This window comes from Canis lupus, chromosome 15 (genome assembly GCF_011100685.1).
Source record: "Canis lupus familiaris isolate Mischka breed German Shepherd chromosome 15, alternate assembly UU_Cfam_GSD_1.0, whole genome shotgun sequence".
Lineage (NCBI taxonomy): Eukaryota > Metazoa > Chordata > Mammalia > Carnivora > Canidae > Canis > Canis lupus.
This window is the reverse complement of record NC_049236.1, coordinates 23,821,621-23,841,690: the sequence shown is the minus strand read 5'-3', so window position 1 is coordinate 23,841,690 and position 20,070 is coordinate 23,821,621. Positions and strand designations below refer to the sequence as shown.

At 34.7% G+C, this 20,070-nt stretch overlaps 1 protein-coding gene across 23 annotated transcripts in view; it reads left to right on the top strand.

Moving 5' to 3' along the window:
* Positions 1 to 20,070, top strand: part of PPFIA2 (PTPRF interacting protein alpha 2) — a 469,116-nt gene that overhangs the window by 347,247 nt on the left and 101,799 nt on the right. For all 23 annotated transcript variants that reach the window (XM_038558539.1, XM_038558538.1, XM_038558557.1 and 20 more), the window contains 3 exons: positions 3,548 to 3,769; positions 14,360 to 14,506; positions 15,491 to 15,625. In XM_038558539.1, the coding sequence (XP_038414467.1) occupies positions 3,548 to 3,769; positions 14,360 to 14,506; positions 15,491 to 15,625 (504 nt within the window). The remainder of the gene's footprint in view (positions 1 to 3,547; positions 3,770 to 14,359; positions 14,507 to 15,490; positions 15,626 to 20,070) is intronic.

The window sequence follows — 20,070 nt, the reverse complement described above, 5'->3', positions numbered from 1 at the left end:
TGAGGTGATGAAAATGTTCTCCAAGTTAGATTATGCTGATAGTACAACTCTTTCTGTATACCAAACACTATTGACATGATACTAATATAATATTGACAATATTAAATGATTGAATTTTACGCATATAATTTATATCCAATAAAGCTATTTAAAATAACCACTGAGTTTTCTTTTAATTCAGTAATTTGTCATTTCAGTTAAAATCCACAATTTATTTGAAAGATAAGTCTACATAACAAAGATTTGGAACAAAAGTCGTATTATTTTTCTAGGATATAAACCATAGTTTTTATAGGAACATTTACTGTAAAATTATGAAAACATACATTAAGCTCATCATAAAATATATTTCAGGAGGGTTGAATAGATGAAATGTTACATATTTTTAAGCATAAATGACTTATAAACACTTCAGAAAAAAAACTGGGGTTTCAGACATTTTCCCATGGATAGTCCCAAATATCAATGTAGTGTGAAGACATCGCAGTGTACATCTGTTGCTAAAGAAATGAAAAAGGTTAACATTTTAAGTGTTTTATTTTAGTTGCCTGATTACTGTTTATATTTAATTAAATTTTTCTTACCTTGAGCCCATTAAAAATATGCAATTTTTAAACAAGATTTTAATGGACCTCAGGTGCACAGAATTGGAATAATCATTTTTTCTAATTAGAAAATTAGCATGATTCAGTTGACTGAACAAGTGTTTGTTGAATGTGTGTGTGTTTATACTGAATATACTGTGTACACACACACACACACACACACACTACATTCTTGGTACTTGTCTTACTGTATAGCATGTATAATTATATTCTGTTGATTTACATGTTCTGAGTAAAGGCAATATAGTAAAGGTTAGATGAACTGAACTGGGAATTCAAAGTTCTACATTTTAATTCAAATCGGCTCTGTGTGATTCCCTGAGTCTCAATTCCTCCCAAGTTCTTTAGAGCTCTAGAATCCTAAGTGTATTTTTTTTTAGTTATATATAACATTTCTTAAAAGCAAACACTTGTTTTCTAGTGATTTTTTAGTTTCCAAATATTGTCTTTTTTTAAGTTGACTAGAGAAAGTCCTTAATATGAGGAAGGAGAAGTTCTATTAAAGCTTAAGCTTGCTTCATTACTTGCGAGTCGTATACAGAGTCCAAAAATATTTGCTATTATATATATTTAAAAAAAAAAACACAAAACCCTGTCAAATCACACCTCCGTTATACCAAATTTGGACATAAGTGACTGGCAATTGGCCCTAGCCTTCTTCCCTAAATCAATTCTCAGTCGCTGCCTAATGATCATAAACTGGCTTTTCTCAGTTCCATGTACAGATATTTGTGTCTGTATAATGGTCATTATCAATGTTTTTGCATTGTTTTGCATTTCATGCCCATAAAAGCTGTCTAGAAAGTTGGTTTTTCTTTAGCTTTCTGGTACCTCTACATTGTATGTGACATCGCCTCAGGGACAGACATAACTTTGGAAAGAGTTCTTACCTCTGATCCCTCAGCAAGCAGCCATTGCAGCCCTGCGGGGAATAGAGACGCTTGAAGAAGTATCTGGACCTCAGCAACATCTCTGATGTTTTTACATATTTGCAACACCCCCTACCTCTGCTACTAGATGATTAGACGTTCACTGTGTACAGTGTAAGAGCTCAGAAGTATCTTCAAGGTATTAGGTCTGTAGACCTGGCTTCTTTAGATACCATCTTAAGACTATCTCCATCTCTTCTGCTGTTTTAAGTTAGATTTTCCAGGCTATTTCTCCAGGTGTTGGTTATTGAACGTTTTAAACACTTCTTGCCATTTGTCCACATTCCCTTTCTCTCTGTTTTGTCATTCTCACTGCTTTTATGCTGCTTTCTGTTCTCTTTCTTCTTCACCTGAAGTCAATTTTGTTCTAATGTATCATTTGCATTCTGAAAAGTTACGAGCTATGCAAAAATCACACAATAAAAAACACAGGGCTTGTAGAAGAATAAGGGTTTAGGTCACAACTTTATTAATGGCCTAAAACAAAGAGAAAACTAAGAAAAAATGTAGGCCAGTTTTATAGGTTAGTCATGAATTGCGTAAATGCTATGACCGGTTACTTGATAAAAAGATCTGAAGTTTGTTGACAAGTAGTGGGTGTCAGGTGGGGTTTAGGGTTTGTGCATGATGTGAAGTGGTAGGAGGGGCCTCTGAGAATCAGAAAATTATAACACAGAAGGGGGTGGTTTGTGTCAAAGCATGTGGTAAACTGAAGGTGATGTTAGATGTTTGAGGAACATGCACATGTCCGTTTTGTCTATTCCTATACACCTCAGTTCAGCTAGGGATTCTCAGGAATGGACAGGGCATAAGAAAAAAATTTAGAGCACAACATGACATATCGAGCTGTGGAATCATGATGTCGCATCTCTGAGACTAATGTAACATGGCTTGTCAACTCTCCTTGCATATATTGAAAACAAGAAAACATAAAACTTATAGGATGTTCAAATTGTTTCTTGGTGTATCTATTGTATCAAAACAGATTCATGTTTTCCAAAGAAGCACTCTAGCAACTCCACTGTTCTTTCTTTGCTCTCTCTCATCTTCCTATTTCTTTTTTTTTCTTGTTTATCTTTTTTTAATTTGGCATTTGTTATTCGCATTTATATTAAAGCAAAGTGCATCATCATTTTCTTATTTCAACTTAAGTTGTGCCATTTTGCTTTTAGGGCTGTTTCTCCCCAGTTGTTTCACTGTCTTCACCATAAAACTTCTCCCATGCAGCTAGCAGCTAGCTAGAAGGATGTGCTTCTGAAGACATGGGTCACCCTGGTTTCTAGGCAGCAAGGGGACAAACCAGTCTCAAAGTATGTAGTCCTTTTAAGCCTCCTTCCTGTGGGTTGTGTGCACTCATGACTTTTATGTTCTTAGCATTATAGAAATCAAGGCTTTTTTACGTTATACCTTTGTTCCAGCTAGGTCAGATTCACACCGGGAATAACCTTCTTTGAAAGAAAAATGTGTGTAAGTTCTTTTTCTGAGTGTCATTGAAAATAAAACCTGCAAATGCACACAGGATCTTGAATAAAAATAGAAAATCTTACAGGTTCTGTGTTCTTTCTTATTACTTAGTACTAATATGCTGTTTATATAAATATATTGTTCACAATAAATTTTGAATATAATTGAGAAAATAATAGCTGCCACTTACTAAATGTTGAGGATACACCAGTGTTTTGTTCTAAATTAATGTGTATGTGCATATATATATGTATATATATATTTATATATTTATATTTATATATATATTTATATATATATATAAAACTTCTGGTTCAAATGCATCTGGCAACCTATTTGAGAATTACTGATCTACCTTTATATTTTAATATCAATTAAGAGTTTTCCTAAAAAAAAAGAGTTTTCCTAAAAAGTTAGCTTTTCTTCAAAACTAGTTAAGAGTTCTTCTTTCTCAGTGTGAAAGGTGTATCAGTTTCATTTAAGTACATGGATTTTAAATTAAAGATGAAAAAAAAATCCTGAGTGCCATTTCTTTTTTGTTTCCTGCAGCGTTTGTCCAATGGCTCTATAGACTCAACTGATGAAACGAGTCAAATAGTCGAACTACAAGAATTGCTTGAAAAGCAAAACTATGAAATGGCTCAAATGAAAGAACGTTTAGCGGCCCTTTCTTCCCGAGTGGGCGAGGTGGAGCAGGAAGCAGAGACAGCAAGAAAGGATCTCATTAAAACAGAAGAAATGAACACTAAATATCAAAGGGACATTAGGGAGGTAAGTGATTCATAGCGCTTTCAGTCTTTGCTTTCTGGATGCTGCTTCTGAGAGGCTTTCTCCAAATCTCCTCTAATGGCATCTAATCTTTACATCTTTTCAGAAGACCACAATTTGGGATGCATTACATTAGTTATGAAACATGTCCACTAAGGCAAAAATAGTTTACTTCATCAACCCTTTAAATATGTATGAAAAGAAAATTTGATATCAAGTCACAGATAGAGTAAAAACTTTCTATAGTTTTTAATGAATTTTTAAAACTTTTAGGCTGCTAACTTTAAATAGCTTTAGACGTGGGTATGAATAATGAATTGCTACACTCTTAGCATATGGGAATACTCAAAATCATTACTTTAAATTTTCCCCATCTTATTTTGGTGTTGTGTCTGTGAGTGTGAATGTATCTATGTGAATGTGGGAATCTTTCTTTCTCTGTATGTTCAGTTCTTCCTAGACGTGACATCACTTCATCTATTTAGTAGAGGGCTTGAAAGTTACTGCAAAAGATACAAGGAGATGTTTTATTTGTAACATTGCCTAATCATCTTACCAGCGAAGGTGAAATATTTAGAATCTTTCACTTTCCACTCTATTGCAATAAAAGTGAAATTATCCAGGGCACCTGGGTGGCTCAGTGGTTGAGCGTCTGCCTTCTGCTTGGGTTATGATCCCAGGGTCCTGGGATCGAGTCCCACATTGGCTCCCCACAGGAAGCCTGCTTCTCCCTCTGCCTGTGTCTCTGCCTCTTTCTGTGTCTCTCATGAATAAATAAATAAAATCTTAAAAAAATAAAATAAAATTATCTGTATTGGCGACTTTTTCATTTTTACCTATTTTAAATTATGCATTTTTATCTTTTTAAATATTTTTATATATAATTAACTAGTTGTTATTGGAGTTGACTCTCCTCCATGTATTCAGTTCTTTTCTTCCCATTCCCTCTTGAGCCATTTTACATACTTTATCTGTAACATCCCATCAAACCTGTTCTTACCGAAGTCATTGCCGACTTCCATGTTGTTGAACCCAGCACTGGATACAATTATTCCCTGGAGTAATTCTTCACTTGGCTAAAAGCACCCTTTACTCTTCTGATTTTCATTCATTTCTACTTTCTACCCTCATCTCAAGCTCCTTCATTGGCTCTACTTCTCCCCAGACTTGTAGTGCCTTCCCTTTTCAATCTGCCTTCACTCCCCCTGCTAGGTTCATGCAGTCTCATGGCTCCAAAATCCACCCACTGCCTTATGACTCCCAATTTATATATCCAGCATATCCTATGTCCTGATTGCCAGATGCCTGGAAAATTAGCATATTTTCAAAATTAACATGTTCAAGACTGTTTTCCTGTTATCCTCCCACCCCCAAGAAACCAGACTTTCTTGTAGTCTTACACATCCCAGCTCTCCCCAAGGCCATTATTGTTATTCATATCAAAAGCCTTGGAGCTGTCCTTGGTACCTCCGTTTCACTCACACGGCATTCGAATCAGCTATAAACCTATGATTTCCAACTTCAAAATACATCAATAATGTGACCTCCTCTCACAATCTTCATGGCTCTTCCTTATTCACACAACCATCATCTCTCACTGGACTGTTACAATAGTCTTGTGACTGATCCTCTTCCTGCCTTCAATCCACTTCAGTCTATACTCAACATGGCAGCCTGAGTGACCTGTTACAATGTAATCAGCTCAAGTTAATATTCTACTTCAATGGCTATGCACCCTACTTACAATAAAATCAAAGTCTCAGTGGCCTACAAGCCATGTGCAATCTCCACTACCACCTTCCTGACCTCTTGGAAATCATCTCCTACTCTTTCATTTCAGCCCATTCTGTTCAGGTAAAATGGCCTCTTAAACCAGCCAGACCTAATCTGTTGCATTTTCTTTTCCCTCTTCCTTTTTCTCAAATGTTTTCTTCTCATGGACGTATTCCCTAACCTTGTTTTTTTTTTTTTTTAATTTTTATTTATTTATGATAGTCACAGAGAGAGAGAGGCAGAGACATAGGCAGAGGGAGAAGCAGGCTCCATGCACCGGGAGCCCGACGTGGGATTCGATCCCGGGTCTCCAGGATCGCGCCCTGGGCCAAAGGCAGGCACCAAACCGCTGCGCCACCCAGGGATCCCTCCCTAACCTTGTTATTTGCACATATACGCTCTCCCTCTTCTTTCATTTTCTTTGTTTTATCTCACACCATTTACCGCCATCTGACAGTTAGTCCTTTATTAATTTACTTGTTTGTCACATGCCTCCCTCTCCATTGTACGGAAAGATTCACATGGGCTGGGATTTTTTATTTTGTCTTGTTTTGTTCACTGCTCTATTCTAATCTGTACAATCATTGAACATATAATAGGCATTCAAAAAAATCTGTGTTGGAAAGAATGGATATTTATAAGTGTTTGATGTAAATATCAAAAGACACAGATGAGATCAGAATGTATATGAAACCAATATCTACAGTCCCAGAAAAAGATAGATGAACCATGAAGTGACAGACTGGGCGACTACCACACAAATGATGGTACTGTGCTCTCTACACCTTTATATGAATTGATCGTTCAAAGATATGTCTCTCATTTTTACACTTTGCCACAACCCAAAGTCAGAGAATTTATAAAATACCTGAAGGTTTGCTATTCTTCAAATCCATTTAGAAACATTAAGATTTCTGGCTAGTGAAATAGCAAGGCTATTTCTTGAGCTCCTTTCTTTCATTTATCACTCCTTTCCTACTTCCTCTCCTCATGTTTATCTAAACCAGTGTTACAGATCGAGCCCAGTATCTTCAGCTCCCCATTTTTTATTGCCTATGTAAAAATAACCCTTAATTCTAATAGTTTTTGGATGTAGGTGACAAAAAGCTCAGTTAGATGGAAAATAATCAATTATCTGATGCCAGGTGTTCTATTAGGAACCTTTTCTAGTTGGTAAGGTGTTCTGCTTTCACATGGGATTCTTTTAAAATATAAATAATCTTATGAGCTCTTAAATTTTTATGTAGTTATATTTTAGAAGAAATTCACAAGAAAAGAATATCTCTCATCATTCACTTCTAAAGAAAGGTTGTAAGCACAAATGTTTTAAGAGCCAAGCTGGTGATATAAACATGTGCACATTAAACAGGAAGCAACATAGGAAGTGATAGAGTTAATGACACCTGGACAAAGAAGCTATACTCTGCCTGCCTTTCTAGATACATCATGTGTGGGATGTGTGTGTGTGTGTGTGTGTGTGTGTGTATGTATGTTAAGGACATTGTGAAGTCCAAATAAAATATTTCCAAAAAGGTTTGGGTCACAGACCATGGGCCCTGGTTTACTGCAAGGAATTTCTTGAGGATCAACTATGAAAACTATTATGGGTGCATTACATTTATTTTCTCTAATTTCTTACATCGGTCCTGCCCAGAAGGTACTTGTCATTATCTCCATTTCTCTCAGGTGGGGTAAAGGGACTTGTCAAAAGCATTTGCACTGCCTTCCCCAGCACCCTACTACTTCCTACCCCTTGGCACCAAGAAGACACAGGACCAGCCTAGCTTCAAAACTTGTGCTTCCTCCAGCTATGAGCAGCTTCCAAAATCAACAAAACAGAATCATTTATCAGTGATAACACTAGCATAAAAAATGCAGCTGCACTATAACTGCCCCCTAACTAATCTTTTTTTTTGCTCTTTCTTTCCAATAAGATGTGAAAATCATGTGCTTTAAAAAGGTATCACTAAAATAAATAAATAAATAAATAAATAAATAAATAAATAAATAATAAAAAGGTATCACTTACACTCAAAACTCCAACCATTGCTTTTATTTTCCTGACTGATAATGTGCTTGTGGGCTATGGACACACAAAGTCTTTTAGATCGCAAGCTTTTTAGTAGGAAAAAAAAGTGATTATTCTTGCTATCCACATAGCATTGCTAACACAGTATGTATATATTGTATAAGCAATGAATATTGGTTGAATTAATTAAGGAAAAAATAGGGAATAGGAAAAACTGACAATAGAATTAAAAACTGAATTCATTTTGCTTTACATGTGAGGACTGACCAATATATCTAACATGAATTGTGGAAGTAGATTTTGTTAATGGCTTTAGAATATATTTTCATCATTATTCTTTGTCAAGAAATAAATCTATTTAAAATTTGTTTGATGTTTTGTCTTATGACAAGAAGAGTAGAGGGTTGGATTAAAGCTAAACATAGTCCATATATTAGAAGACATAAACAATCTTATAGCAGGCTTGGCTTTCTACTTTTTGATCAAGATGGCTACTAGTTGGTTATTGGATAATAATATTTTATTAAATATATAGATATGCAAAGAATTAGAATTTTCTATGATAATACTATTTTGTGAGTAAAACCATCTTATCTTTCCAACTTCCTATTAATAGTTCTTCAAAAATTCCTAAGTGATTAAATGAATACATATATTTTATCTTTTCTATTCTCTGAAACATGGAGTTATATTTTTTATGTACTAGATCTAAGATACTATAGAGTTATATTTATTTGATACAATAAAATCCATTTTGCACAAACTTCAGGTCAAGGGATAATTGAATCTTTACACTGTTTTTCTCCTTTTTTAGGCAGCAGTTTTTAGAGACTAGAAAAATCTTCCTTTTTTAGAATTTCCAAGTGACACATAGGGAAAAGATATTTCTCCGACTTGTAAATTCAAAATTTATTTTTGGCAACACAGCTTGCAGTTAAAAATTGAATCTCCCACATGAATCACTGAATCAAAAATGCAGTAGCAAAGTCTATACAATGACTTTTGCATGCAGTGTTGCCTAGAGTCATATCAGCTAATTGGAAGCACAATAATAATTAATAATCAAAAAAGAAGCTATTTCTTATGGAGTGTGTATTATGCATAAGACCACACGAGGCACCTAAAATATTATATCACAGCAATGCTATAAGGTAGGGATTAACATCTCAACCAAAAACAGGAAACCAAACAAGAAAATAAACCAAAAAAATTGAAAATAAAAAAACTGAGTTATAGAAAAGTTAATCTGTGATAACTGCGTTAATAAATAACAATAACTGGGATTTGGAGTGAGTCTGTGCTACTCCACTGCTCATGTTTTCAAGAAGCTTGTTTATGTCTTTAACTGTATTTATTGCTATTATAATGTAGTTAGAAGTTTATATATGTAGGCTAGATTCAAAATCGATATAATATTCCCAGAGTTCTTTATGAGAATGAAATTAACAGGATACAAGTACTCAAAAAGAATCCTCTAAGATGATAAACTCTACCCTCTGTGAACCAAAAAATAATATTATAAACTTGAAAGAGTCAAAATTTAAAATAAAATATTTTCAAGTAATAGCTTTTGTTCATATCAGCTAATCTAGAGATGTGTAGATAATGTTGAAAAAAATTAGTCTGGGTAATTTTTGCCAAACTTAGACATCTGAACTTTAATATTAATATAATAGCAAAGTAGTCTTTATTGGATCTTGAAGGTCAGTAGGATTGAGGTAGACAAAGAAGGTAAGAAAAGTGCATTCCAGGCAGAAATGAAGTCACAGAGTGCATTAGTTTCTTGGGGTTCCTGTAACAAATTACCAAAAACTGGGTGACTTAAAACAACAGTAATTTATTCTTTCACAGTTCTGGAAGCTCCAAGTGTTAAGTCAAGGTGTCAGCAGGGACATACATCCTCTAAAGACTCTAGTGAAGAATCCTTCTTTGCCACTTCTAGCCTCTGGTGGTTGCTGGCAATCCTTGTGCTCTTGGCTGACGGCAGTGTAACTACAGTCTCTGCTTCCCTCTTCACAGTGCATTTTTCTCTGTGTCTCCAAATCTGCCTCCCCTTATAAGAACAGTCACTGGATTTATGGTCCATCCTAATCTTATATAATGTCATCTTAACTTGATTGCATCTGTAAAACCCTATTTGCAAATATGATCACAATCACAGATGCTAGGTGGACATGAATTTGTGGATAGGGGGTTGAGGAGTATGCTATTCATCCCAATACACAGAGATAGATATGTCAGGTCATGAATCCACTTATTTACCAGGCATTGTAGCTCTGATTTTCACTGAAGATGGGGGGACAGGGGGAGGGGTGGACATATAACAGTATTTAAGTCAAAAAGGAGTATGATCAGACTGGCATTTAGTATTCTTTCTTGGTCAGCGGGTTAGAGAATGAGGAAGCAGGAAAAAAAACCAATAGCAAGATACAGGTTAGGCTATTTAGTGAAGAGTTTGGGTGAAGATTACAAAGATGATTCTTTAAAAAAAAAAAAAAGATTTATTTATTTATTTATTTATTTATTTATTTATTTATTTATTCATTCATTCATTCATTCATGAGAGATACAGAGAGAGAATGGCAGCACGAGAGGTACAGAGAGAGAATGGCAGAGACACAGGCAGAGGGAGAAGCAGGCTCCCCGCAGGGAGTCTGATGTGGGACTTGACTCCAGGATCCCAGGATCACGCCCTGGGCCAAAGGCAGATGCTCAACCACTGAGCCACCCAGGTGCCCCTCCAAGGATGATTCTAACAAGAAAAGATGTTTTGTGGGGAGGCAGGGAGACCAAGGACCTGATGGATTTCATGGTAGAAATATTGTTTTGTAATTGCTTTTAATTTTTATATATACACAATTTTTCAAAGTCAAATAATAGTAAGAGGGTACGAATCTCAATACATACACACAAACATACACAATCATGAAGAGTGCCCATCCACTTCCCATCTTACTTGTCTGAGATTCTTAATTGGCGGTTACTTGTGCTATTTTCTATCTTATTTAAACTTAATCTATGCCTTGCTATTATATGAGGATTTTAGCTCTTTTATTCTCTCCCTTCCTTTCTCCTCCACCCATCCTCCTACTGCAATTACCTCAAAATTGCATTTAGTGTCACTGTTACTATGGCTGTGTCAGTCATTCTCACGGCTGATCCAAGTGGTGGTTTCCTATGATGGTATTTCCTCTTGTACAGCTTTTTGTTTTTCTAGGATTTGACTAGTTACTTGATACATTAATTTGCTTACTTGTCTTTAAAACCATGGCATATCTTCCCACTAACCAGACCTGATTAGTAAATTCCATAATTTCAATGCAGTTAAGATAAACGGTCAAGCAGATAATGTATCATTCTTTTTTGTTTTCTTTGAATCATTCCTTTTCCTCCTGCCTCATTGTTTCAACTGTAGTTGTGGGATTTGCTCCCACTATCATCTTGAAAATCCAGGACAAAAAAGTGATCGGGATCCCGAAAGCAGAAAAGATATAAAATCTAGAGCACAGATACTGATTAAACTTTGAGAAAAAGTAGTACACCTGTTCCTAAGTGCAAGCTGGAAGTTCATGATTTGTGCATGTGGTTATTTCCAGTTGGTGGTGAGGGAAGACTAGGACACAGGAGAACTATCTATTTAAGGGCTTCTATTTCTTTGGGGAAAATGGAAGAAAATTTATTTGCTCTGTGCATGTGGCAGGACTGGCTCTGGGTCCTGAAGGAGAGGAGCCAAAGGACGGATTAGGAAGACTGATCAAAAGAATTGGATGGTAATGCATGGAAACCACCACCATCATCTCAATTTTAGACTCCTTATGCAAGGAAGCTCTCCCACAGTATCAGGAAACCAGATCAGTCTCATGAGGCTTACTTTTTAAAAAAAATTAAATTCAATTAGTCAACGTATAGAACATTATTAGTTTCAAATGTAGAGTTCAGTAATTCATCGGTTGCATGTAACACCCAGTACTCATCACATCACGTGGCCGCCTTAATGCACATCACCCAGTTACCCCAACCCCTGCCTCCTTTCCAGCAACTCTGTTTTTTTTTTTGATAGTTAAGAGTCTCTCATGGTTTGTCTCCTTCTCTATTTCCATTCCATTTTCCCCTCCCTTCCCCTATGATCTTGTTTTGTTTCTTAAATTCCACATATGAGTGAAGCCATATGATAATTGTCTTTCTCTGATGGACTCATGTCAATCAGGATTATACCCTCTAGTTCCACCCACGTCAATGTAAATGGTAAGGTTTCATCCTTTCTGATGGCTGAGTAATATTCCATTGTATACATAGACCACATCTTCTTTATCCATTCATCTTTCAATGGACACTGAGGCTCCTTCCACAGGTTGGCTATTGTGGACATTGCTGCTAGAAACATTGGGGTGCAGGTGCTCCTTCAGATCACTACATTTGTATCTTTAGGGTAAATACTTAGTAGTGCAGTTGCTGGGTCATAGGGTGGCTCTATTTTTAGCTTCTTGAGGAACCTCCACACTGTTTTCCAGAGTGGCTATACTGCTTGCATTGCCACCAACAGTGTAAGACGACTCCCCTTTCTCTACATCCTTGCCAACATTTGTCATTTCCTGACTCATTAATTTTAGCCATTCTGACTGGTGTGAAGTTGTATCTCATTGTGGTTTTAATTTGTTTTTCCCTGGTGCTGAATAAAGGTGAGCATTTTTTCATGTGTTGGCCATTTGTATGTCTTTTTTGGAGAAATGTCTGTTCATGTCTCTTGCCTATTTCTTTTCTGGATTGTTTGATTTTTGGGTGTTGAGTTTGATAAGTTCTTTATAGATCTTAGATGATAGCCCTTTATCTGGTAGGTCATTTGCAAATATCTTCTTCATTCCACAGATCGCCTTTTAGTTTTGTTGACTGTTTCCTTTGCTGTGCAAAAGCTTTTCATCTTGATGAAATTCCAAAAGTTCATTTTAGCTTTTGTTTCCCTTGCATTTGGAGATGTGTCTAGCAAGAAGTTGCATGGCCAAGGTCAAAGAGGTTGCTGCCTATGTTCTCCTCTAGGATTCTGATGGATTCCTGTCTCACATTTAGGTCTTCCATCCATTTTGAGTTTATCTTTATGTGTGGTATAAGAAAATGGTCCAGTTTCACTCTTCACATGTGGCTGTCCAATATTCCCAACATCATTTGTTGAAAAGACTGTCTTTTTCCATTGGATATTCTTTCCTACTTTGTCAAAGATTAGTTGATCATGGAGTTGAGGGTTCATTTCTCAGTTCTCTGTTCAATTCCATTGACCTATGTGTCTGTTTTTATGCCAGTATTATACTGTCTTGCTGATTACAGCTTTGGAATAGAGCTTGAAGTCCAGCATTGTAATGCCATCAGCATTGGTTTTTTCCAACATTCCTCTGGCTATTCGTGGTCTTTCCTGGTTCCATATGAATTTTAGGATTATTTGTTCCAGCTCTGTGAAAAATGTTGATGGTATTTTGAGAGGGATTGGATTGAATATGTAGATTGCTCTGGGTAGCATAGACATTTTAACAATATTTATTCATCCAATCCATGAGCATGGAATGTTTTTTCATCTCTTTGTATCTTCTTCAATTTCTTTCCTAAGTGTTCTGTAGTTGTTAGAGCACAGAACCTTTACCTGTTTGGTTAGGTTTATTCCTAGGTATCTCATATGCTTTTTGGTGCAATTGTAAATGGGATCGATTCCTTAATTTCTCTTTCTTCTGTCTCATTGTTAATGTATAGAAATACCACTGGTTTCTATGTCTTGATTTTATATCCTGCCACATTGCTGAATTTCTGTATGAGTTCTAGCAATTTTAGGGTAGAGTCTTTTGGGTTTTCCATATAAAGTATTGTGTCATCTGTGAAGAGTGAGAGCTTCTTCTTTACCAGTTTGAATGCCTTTTATTTCTTTTTATTGTCTGATTGCTGAGGCTAGGTCTTCCAGCACTACGTTGAACAACAGTGGTGAGAGTGGGCATTGCTGTCATGTTCCTGACTAGGGGAAAAGCTCTCAGTTTTTCCATGACACTCACATCTGCAGCTGACTTTTCTTAATATCTTCTTTAAAAAGTAGTTTATACACCTCCTAGTAAATTTCCATATAAGCTGTTAGGAAGATAAAATTATCTCCATATTATCTATGAATTAGATAGTTTAAAAAACTATTGTTATAGAATATCATTGATGCCATGGTTTACTCTATTTGCACTCATAGTTGATTTTTCCCTAGAGTTGTGTGTTTATTTTTATTTAGCATATATATAAGAAGGGAAATGGTTAAGTTTCAATTTGTCAATTCATTTGTAAATATGACTCAAATTTACTTTTTTTGCCTCCTTTTTTAACTATTGAGTTACTCTTATTTCTATCTGAAGATGAGAATACTGATGATATTAGTTGTTCTCATGGAAGATGGCTTTGCAGTTTGGAACAGTAGCCACCATTCTACCAATTTTCTGGTTTACAACTCTACCCAAATTGTACTTATCTCTACTGTAGAATGAGCTAATTTATCTGTCACTTTTCTAAGAATGCCAGGTCTAAAATAGGCAGTTTCATGTACTCCACTGCATTGTCAGAGAGGGAAACTTTTCATTAACCCAACATGTAAGAGTTCTGACAGATAAATTGGGAAAATGCACATGATACCTTGCATACCTTCCTTGAAAAGAAAGGCATGAATATTACTTCAAGAAAACAATAGCTTTTAAATCTTATTAGTTTATTTGAATAACAAGACAATACATTAAACTATCTGAAATCTGATTTTAATTACTTTCTTATTTTAATTGTAGGCCATGGCACAGAAGGAAGACATGGAAGAAAGAATCACAACTCTTGAGAAGCGTTACCTCAGTGCTCAGAGAGAATCTACCTCCATACATGACATGAATGATAAACTAGAAAATGAGTTAGCAAATAAAGAGGCCATCCTACGGCAGGTTGAGTATCTCGGTCTTGGTTATGTTCCAGTCTCACAAAACCTGGAGTAAATAAAATTCCGTATTTCTTGCAATCAGTCATTCCCTAAAATTTAGAATAGACTAAACAGATGTGGGTTTTTAGTATGTAATTTATAAATTTGTCTCAATGATAATAAAAACAATGACTAATATTTACTTTGGATCTAGACATGAACCAGAAACTGCTAAACAGTTAACGTGTATTACCTCACTTAAATCTAACCATCTCCTGTGAAGTAAGTGTAATTATTATATTGAGGCACTAAGGTTCAGAGACATGAAAACTCTTCCAAGGTCACAGATCTGGTAATTGCTAGAGTTTTTAGCGGAGGCCCAAGTCTATTTGGCTCTAGAGCAAGAGGAGACAAACTGTGGCCCATCTGTCAAAACTCTGGCGCTGTTTTTTAAATAAAATTTTGTTGAAACATAGCCATACTCATTTATTTAATCATTGTCTATGACTGTTTTTATGCTACAATAGTAGAATTGAATAGTTGGGACAGAGACTAAATGATAAACAAAGCCTAAAATATTTATTTTCTGGCCTTTCAGAAAGAAGGTTTTGTCAACACCATCTCTAGAGCCTGGACTCTTAACCATTGTGCTACATTCCATCTCTCACTCCAGTTAATACTATAATTTTCAATATCATGCTATCATGGTACAGCTGAAGCCTTAGTATTGAGTTATAATCTATTTGTCCAGGTTTATACTCACTAGTAACTTTTTTTCTTTCTGCTGCCATTGGTAAGATCTTTCTATTTTTTAATGTGCTGAATTTTATTAAGGAATGTAAGTAAGATATGAAAGTATGAACATAGTCATCTCTTTGTATACTAGATGTGATAGAAGCAGCTGATTTTTAAGTCTAGAATAACGGCTGAAGCTCAGAACCCCTAGTGACTGGCGATTGTTATCTTCACAGTGACTCCTTAAGTGTCTCTTTTTCCATCCCTATTTCAGATGGAAGAGAAGAACAGACAGTTACAAGAGCGTCTTGAGCTGGCTGAGCAAAAGCTGCAGCAGACTATGAGAAAAGCTGAGACCTTACCTGAAGTAGAGGCTGAACTGGCTCAGAGAATTGCAGCCCTGACAAAGGTATTGCAATAACACATTTAGTCAACCTAGATATACTGACAGAAATGATTAATAATCCAAATAAAATCTGTAGATTTTTCTTTAGGTTTTATGAAATCTAAATTTATTTAATCTTTACTATATTGGTTTCTTGGTAAGATGAATTTTTCATGTTATATATCTTATTTACACTGCCATGAATGATTTGCATATGAATGTGATGATACCTCTTCCTATTTCAGTAGGAAATACAAAATTTCACATCCTTATGGTTAATCTTCCATGATAATATTTGCACATTAGAATAATCACCAACTATAGACAAATGATGATATTTAATACGTGCATAGATAAGTCATAATAATTTAATAGACTTAACATAAATTGGTATTAAAAATGTAGGAAATACCATAAGCAGTTGATTGTTTTCTGACTGTACTATGAAAAATTTGTTTGAAATTAGAAGTTAGATTTGTAGAAGTCTAAATTATTTATTTTTTCAGAATTTATTTATTTATTATAGAGAGAGGGAGAGAGCATGAGTGACAAGGGAGGAGTAGAGGAAAAGAAGAGTGACAAGGGAGGAGTAGAGGGAAAAAAGGCCCCAGCTGAGCACAGAGCCCAATGCAGGATTTGATTCTGGGATTTTGGGATCATGACCTGAGCCAAAGGACAGATGCTTAACCAAATGAGCCACCTAGGGCCCTGTGGAAGTCTAGATTCTAAAACCATTAAAAGTCAGAAAGTGATTTTAATAGTTACAATTTCTTCTGAACCAATTAAATTCAATAGTGATCTGAGGGATGTTCAAAACTATCTGCCATGCTATGGCTATTAGATTCTGCAACTGTCTGCATATTTTAGAATTTTGCAACCATTATAATGTTAAAATGACTATTCTAACCTTTAACAGTCAAATGGAAATGATATTGCTTCAAAGTGTTTATCTATGTCACTACAATAAAAGTTTAGATTTGCTCAGTAAAACCATGTGTTACTTTTAATATCAGTTAAAAAATGTATATTTTAAAAAATTTTATTTGTCTCTTTATTTATCTATTTTGGGAGAGAGTGAGAGAGAGAATGGGAGCAGGGATGAGGGTTAGGGAGAGACTCCTCACCAGGAGTCTCTGTGTTTAGCACAGAGCCTGACTTGGGGCTCAATCTCAGAACCATAAAATCGTGACCTGAGCTAAAGCCATGAGTTAGATGCTCAACTGACTGAGCCACCCAGGCACCCCAAAAATGTGCACAAATTTTAGATATTCATGCAATTTTTGCTCTGTGCTAAGTTTTCAGTGCCACTATAATAAATGGGTAAGATAGATACGTGAACTGCAAGTTACACAAATTCTGACAGTAGGGGCTATCCAAAACAATTGATGCAGCAATATAAAAGCAGGCACACACATTTACTTTCCTAAAAAAGCAAATGATTGAAGAGGAACAGTAGACTGATGCCTGCTGGTAAAATAGGGTAATTAATCAGGTAGTGAAAAGCCAAACATTTGCAAAGTACAGCAAGGTTTAGAAAGTATTGGAATAGTTGGTTGTCTACAGAGTATCGGAATAACTACCTGAATAAAACATTAGTGTGATTAGGGTAATGTTACAATCTGGATCCTTCTATAGTCATAGACATACCATAAACCCTTCTGGCAATTCAGAAATGTGTGATTTCTAAGATAAAGATAAATTTATCATTTCATTTGAGAAATTTTCTCCAAATTTTATAAAAATGTGCAAACATAGTAGTACTATTCTATTTTTTCTTGAAAGTACATTTTAAATTACTCAAGTATGGAGATACATATATATACACACACACACTTAGGCTTTTCATTTGAGGAACATGAACTTAATAATATAAAGTTATTCAACTATTTTAGGGGGCTTGAGGTGAGTAGCTAATAATAAAAATAACTTTTGTAAAATAATCACCAATATTATTCTGAGTAAAATAGCAAGAAAATCTGGAATCTCTCAAAGTAACACAATTCACCAAATAATAGCTCCAAACTAGCCTCTGATAGAATATGGATGAAACAGACTTTAAAGCATAATACTTGACTTACAAGGCTTCAGATTATATATTCCTAAGAATCCTAAACTTAAAATATTTTTAAAAAACTTGAAATAGGTGCCTTACCATTTTTATACTTCATTTTTCTCGGGGGGTCTTACGTATTTATTTATTTTGTTACATGTATTCATTCATGTACCCACAATTATTTCCCTGGTTTACTTCTACTTAATAGTATGTTGCTAAAATTTTACTTCATCTGAATCCTTTTGATTTCTCTTTTCAGTAGTTTTATCCTTCTTAGGAAGTATTTAAAATACTGGAATTCACTCTGCTTCTCTTTTTTAACCACTCTTTTTCAGGCTGACTTAATATCAACACCATTATTTCAAGTACAGAGTTTCTAAATTATTGCTATATTTAATACACATTTGATTTGTCAGTGATGAGGTTTTATCCTCAACACACTCTCTCTGCTGATAATATTTTTATAACATTTGAAGGTACTTTTTCATTTGTTTTTCCAAGTTTCATGGCTATAATGATCTTGTACTTTTTCTTTTCAGTTCACAGAAATGTAGGGACTATCTCTAGAACCTGCTTTATCTATTTTTTCATTGTCATTTTCATTTTCAGTATATCACTATTATTGATCATCATAATTTTTTTCTACTTTTTAGTATTTTTGACACTAAACTAAAAAGATTTCTGCTTAGCTTAAATCTAGGCTTCCCTCTCCTATATTATGAATGGCATTCTAAATAATGCTTCAGACATTTAATTTGGCCTTTTTATTTTTTTTCTGCTTTAGTTATCAGCTACCTATACTTTTTTTCTCCTTGATCCTCTTCTCTTTAGCTTTTATTTCTTCTCCATTTTCAAATATATTCATGCTTTTCTCAAAGCCATTTCAATGTATAATTTCCTCTAAAACTGTAGCTCATTTGAAATTTTCCTGTGTCACATCAGAGTGAAACCAAGATAAGCCCTATATCCCATCAAGAGATACATGAATTGCTTAAACTGCAGTCTCCACAAAGCTAAGATGAATATGAATCAATAGTAGTTGAAAGTTGATCCCAGTTTTTTGTATAGAAATGATGTCTGGATATATTCTTTGGTTGGTAAGCTGTGTGTGTGTGTGTGTGTGTGTGTGTGTGTGTACGTGTAGATAGGTAAGTAAAGCTCATTTAAGACTTTAGAAAGTCAGAAGGATTGATTATGGATAAAAGTTATTATTTGACTTTGGCAAGTATATACAAAATTAAACAATAAAGACTTTGGGCTCCCAGTTTTATGATTTATAATGTTTACTTCTTTAATTAAAATGCATATTCCTCAGCAAGGACATAATTCATCTTGAATTCCATAAGGTATTTCATTCATTTTTAGTACCAATAAAAACTATCCATAATAACAAAGTAATTTAAATTTGACAGAATTCTTGTTCAACATCTGAAGTGAGTTTTCACAATGTTTGATGTTTTCAATACTTAAGATGGAAAGAGGTAGATAGAAGTCTTAAGGACCTTTAGAAGATCCACTGGGTTTGTGTTTTTGAAGAGACAGTTTTGGAAATTGAAGTGTTCATGCCTTGACTACCTTAATCACTGATTAAAATTAATCAGTCACCTGGTTAATTTTTATAACACCAACTACCTGTTAAAATGTACTTTTAAAAGATACAGATACCTTAATGAATTTAGATTATTTAATTTCAACAAAATTTTGACCCATTTACGGTATTCTTATTTGAATTCTAGGTTTTTAAGTGATATTAGGAAACCATTTTGTGGCATTTGGAAACTATGGTAGCTTTCTGTGTTTCTTTTGCTTGGATGTTTGGGGAGAGAAATTGCTTATTTGTTATTTCTTCATTATTTTCCTATTTATTAAACAATATCAAAAGGAAAATCTTAAGGAAATGTAAATATAAAGTCATAATTTGTATAAGTACACCAGTTAAATGTCAAATATGTATCTTATAGATTAGTTGGAATTTGTCGCATAAAATAGTATATATGCATATGAGCCAATACATGAATAGGCTACTATTTCTTTTCAGGTACTGCATGACATATTTAAATATAGTCCTATATTTGCATAAAGTAAGTTTCACTGTTTTAGAATAAACTTATAAAATATAATAGAATATGCTCTGGAGTTCAATCTTATAGATCTGACATAGGATAATTTTGATGTTATAATTACTTGTATTTATGATTAAAATGTTGATTTAACTTTACATGTAATCTGTGCATAACATACTAATACAACTCGGCTATCAGCAATGTCACATGTGTTAACACTCTGTGTCTGTGGTAACCTGACAATCACCTCCAAGACATGTAACTAACCCCAGCACTGGGCAAATATGAGCTCACAAAGACACCAAGCCACCTATTCACTTAGGGCACCATTTTGTTTCCATAGCAACAAATCA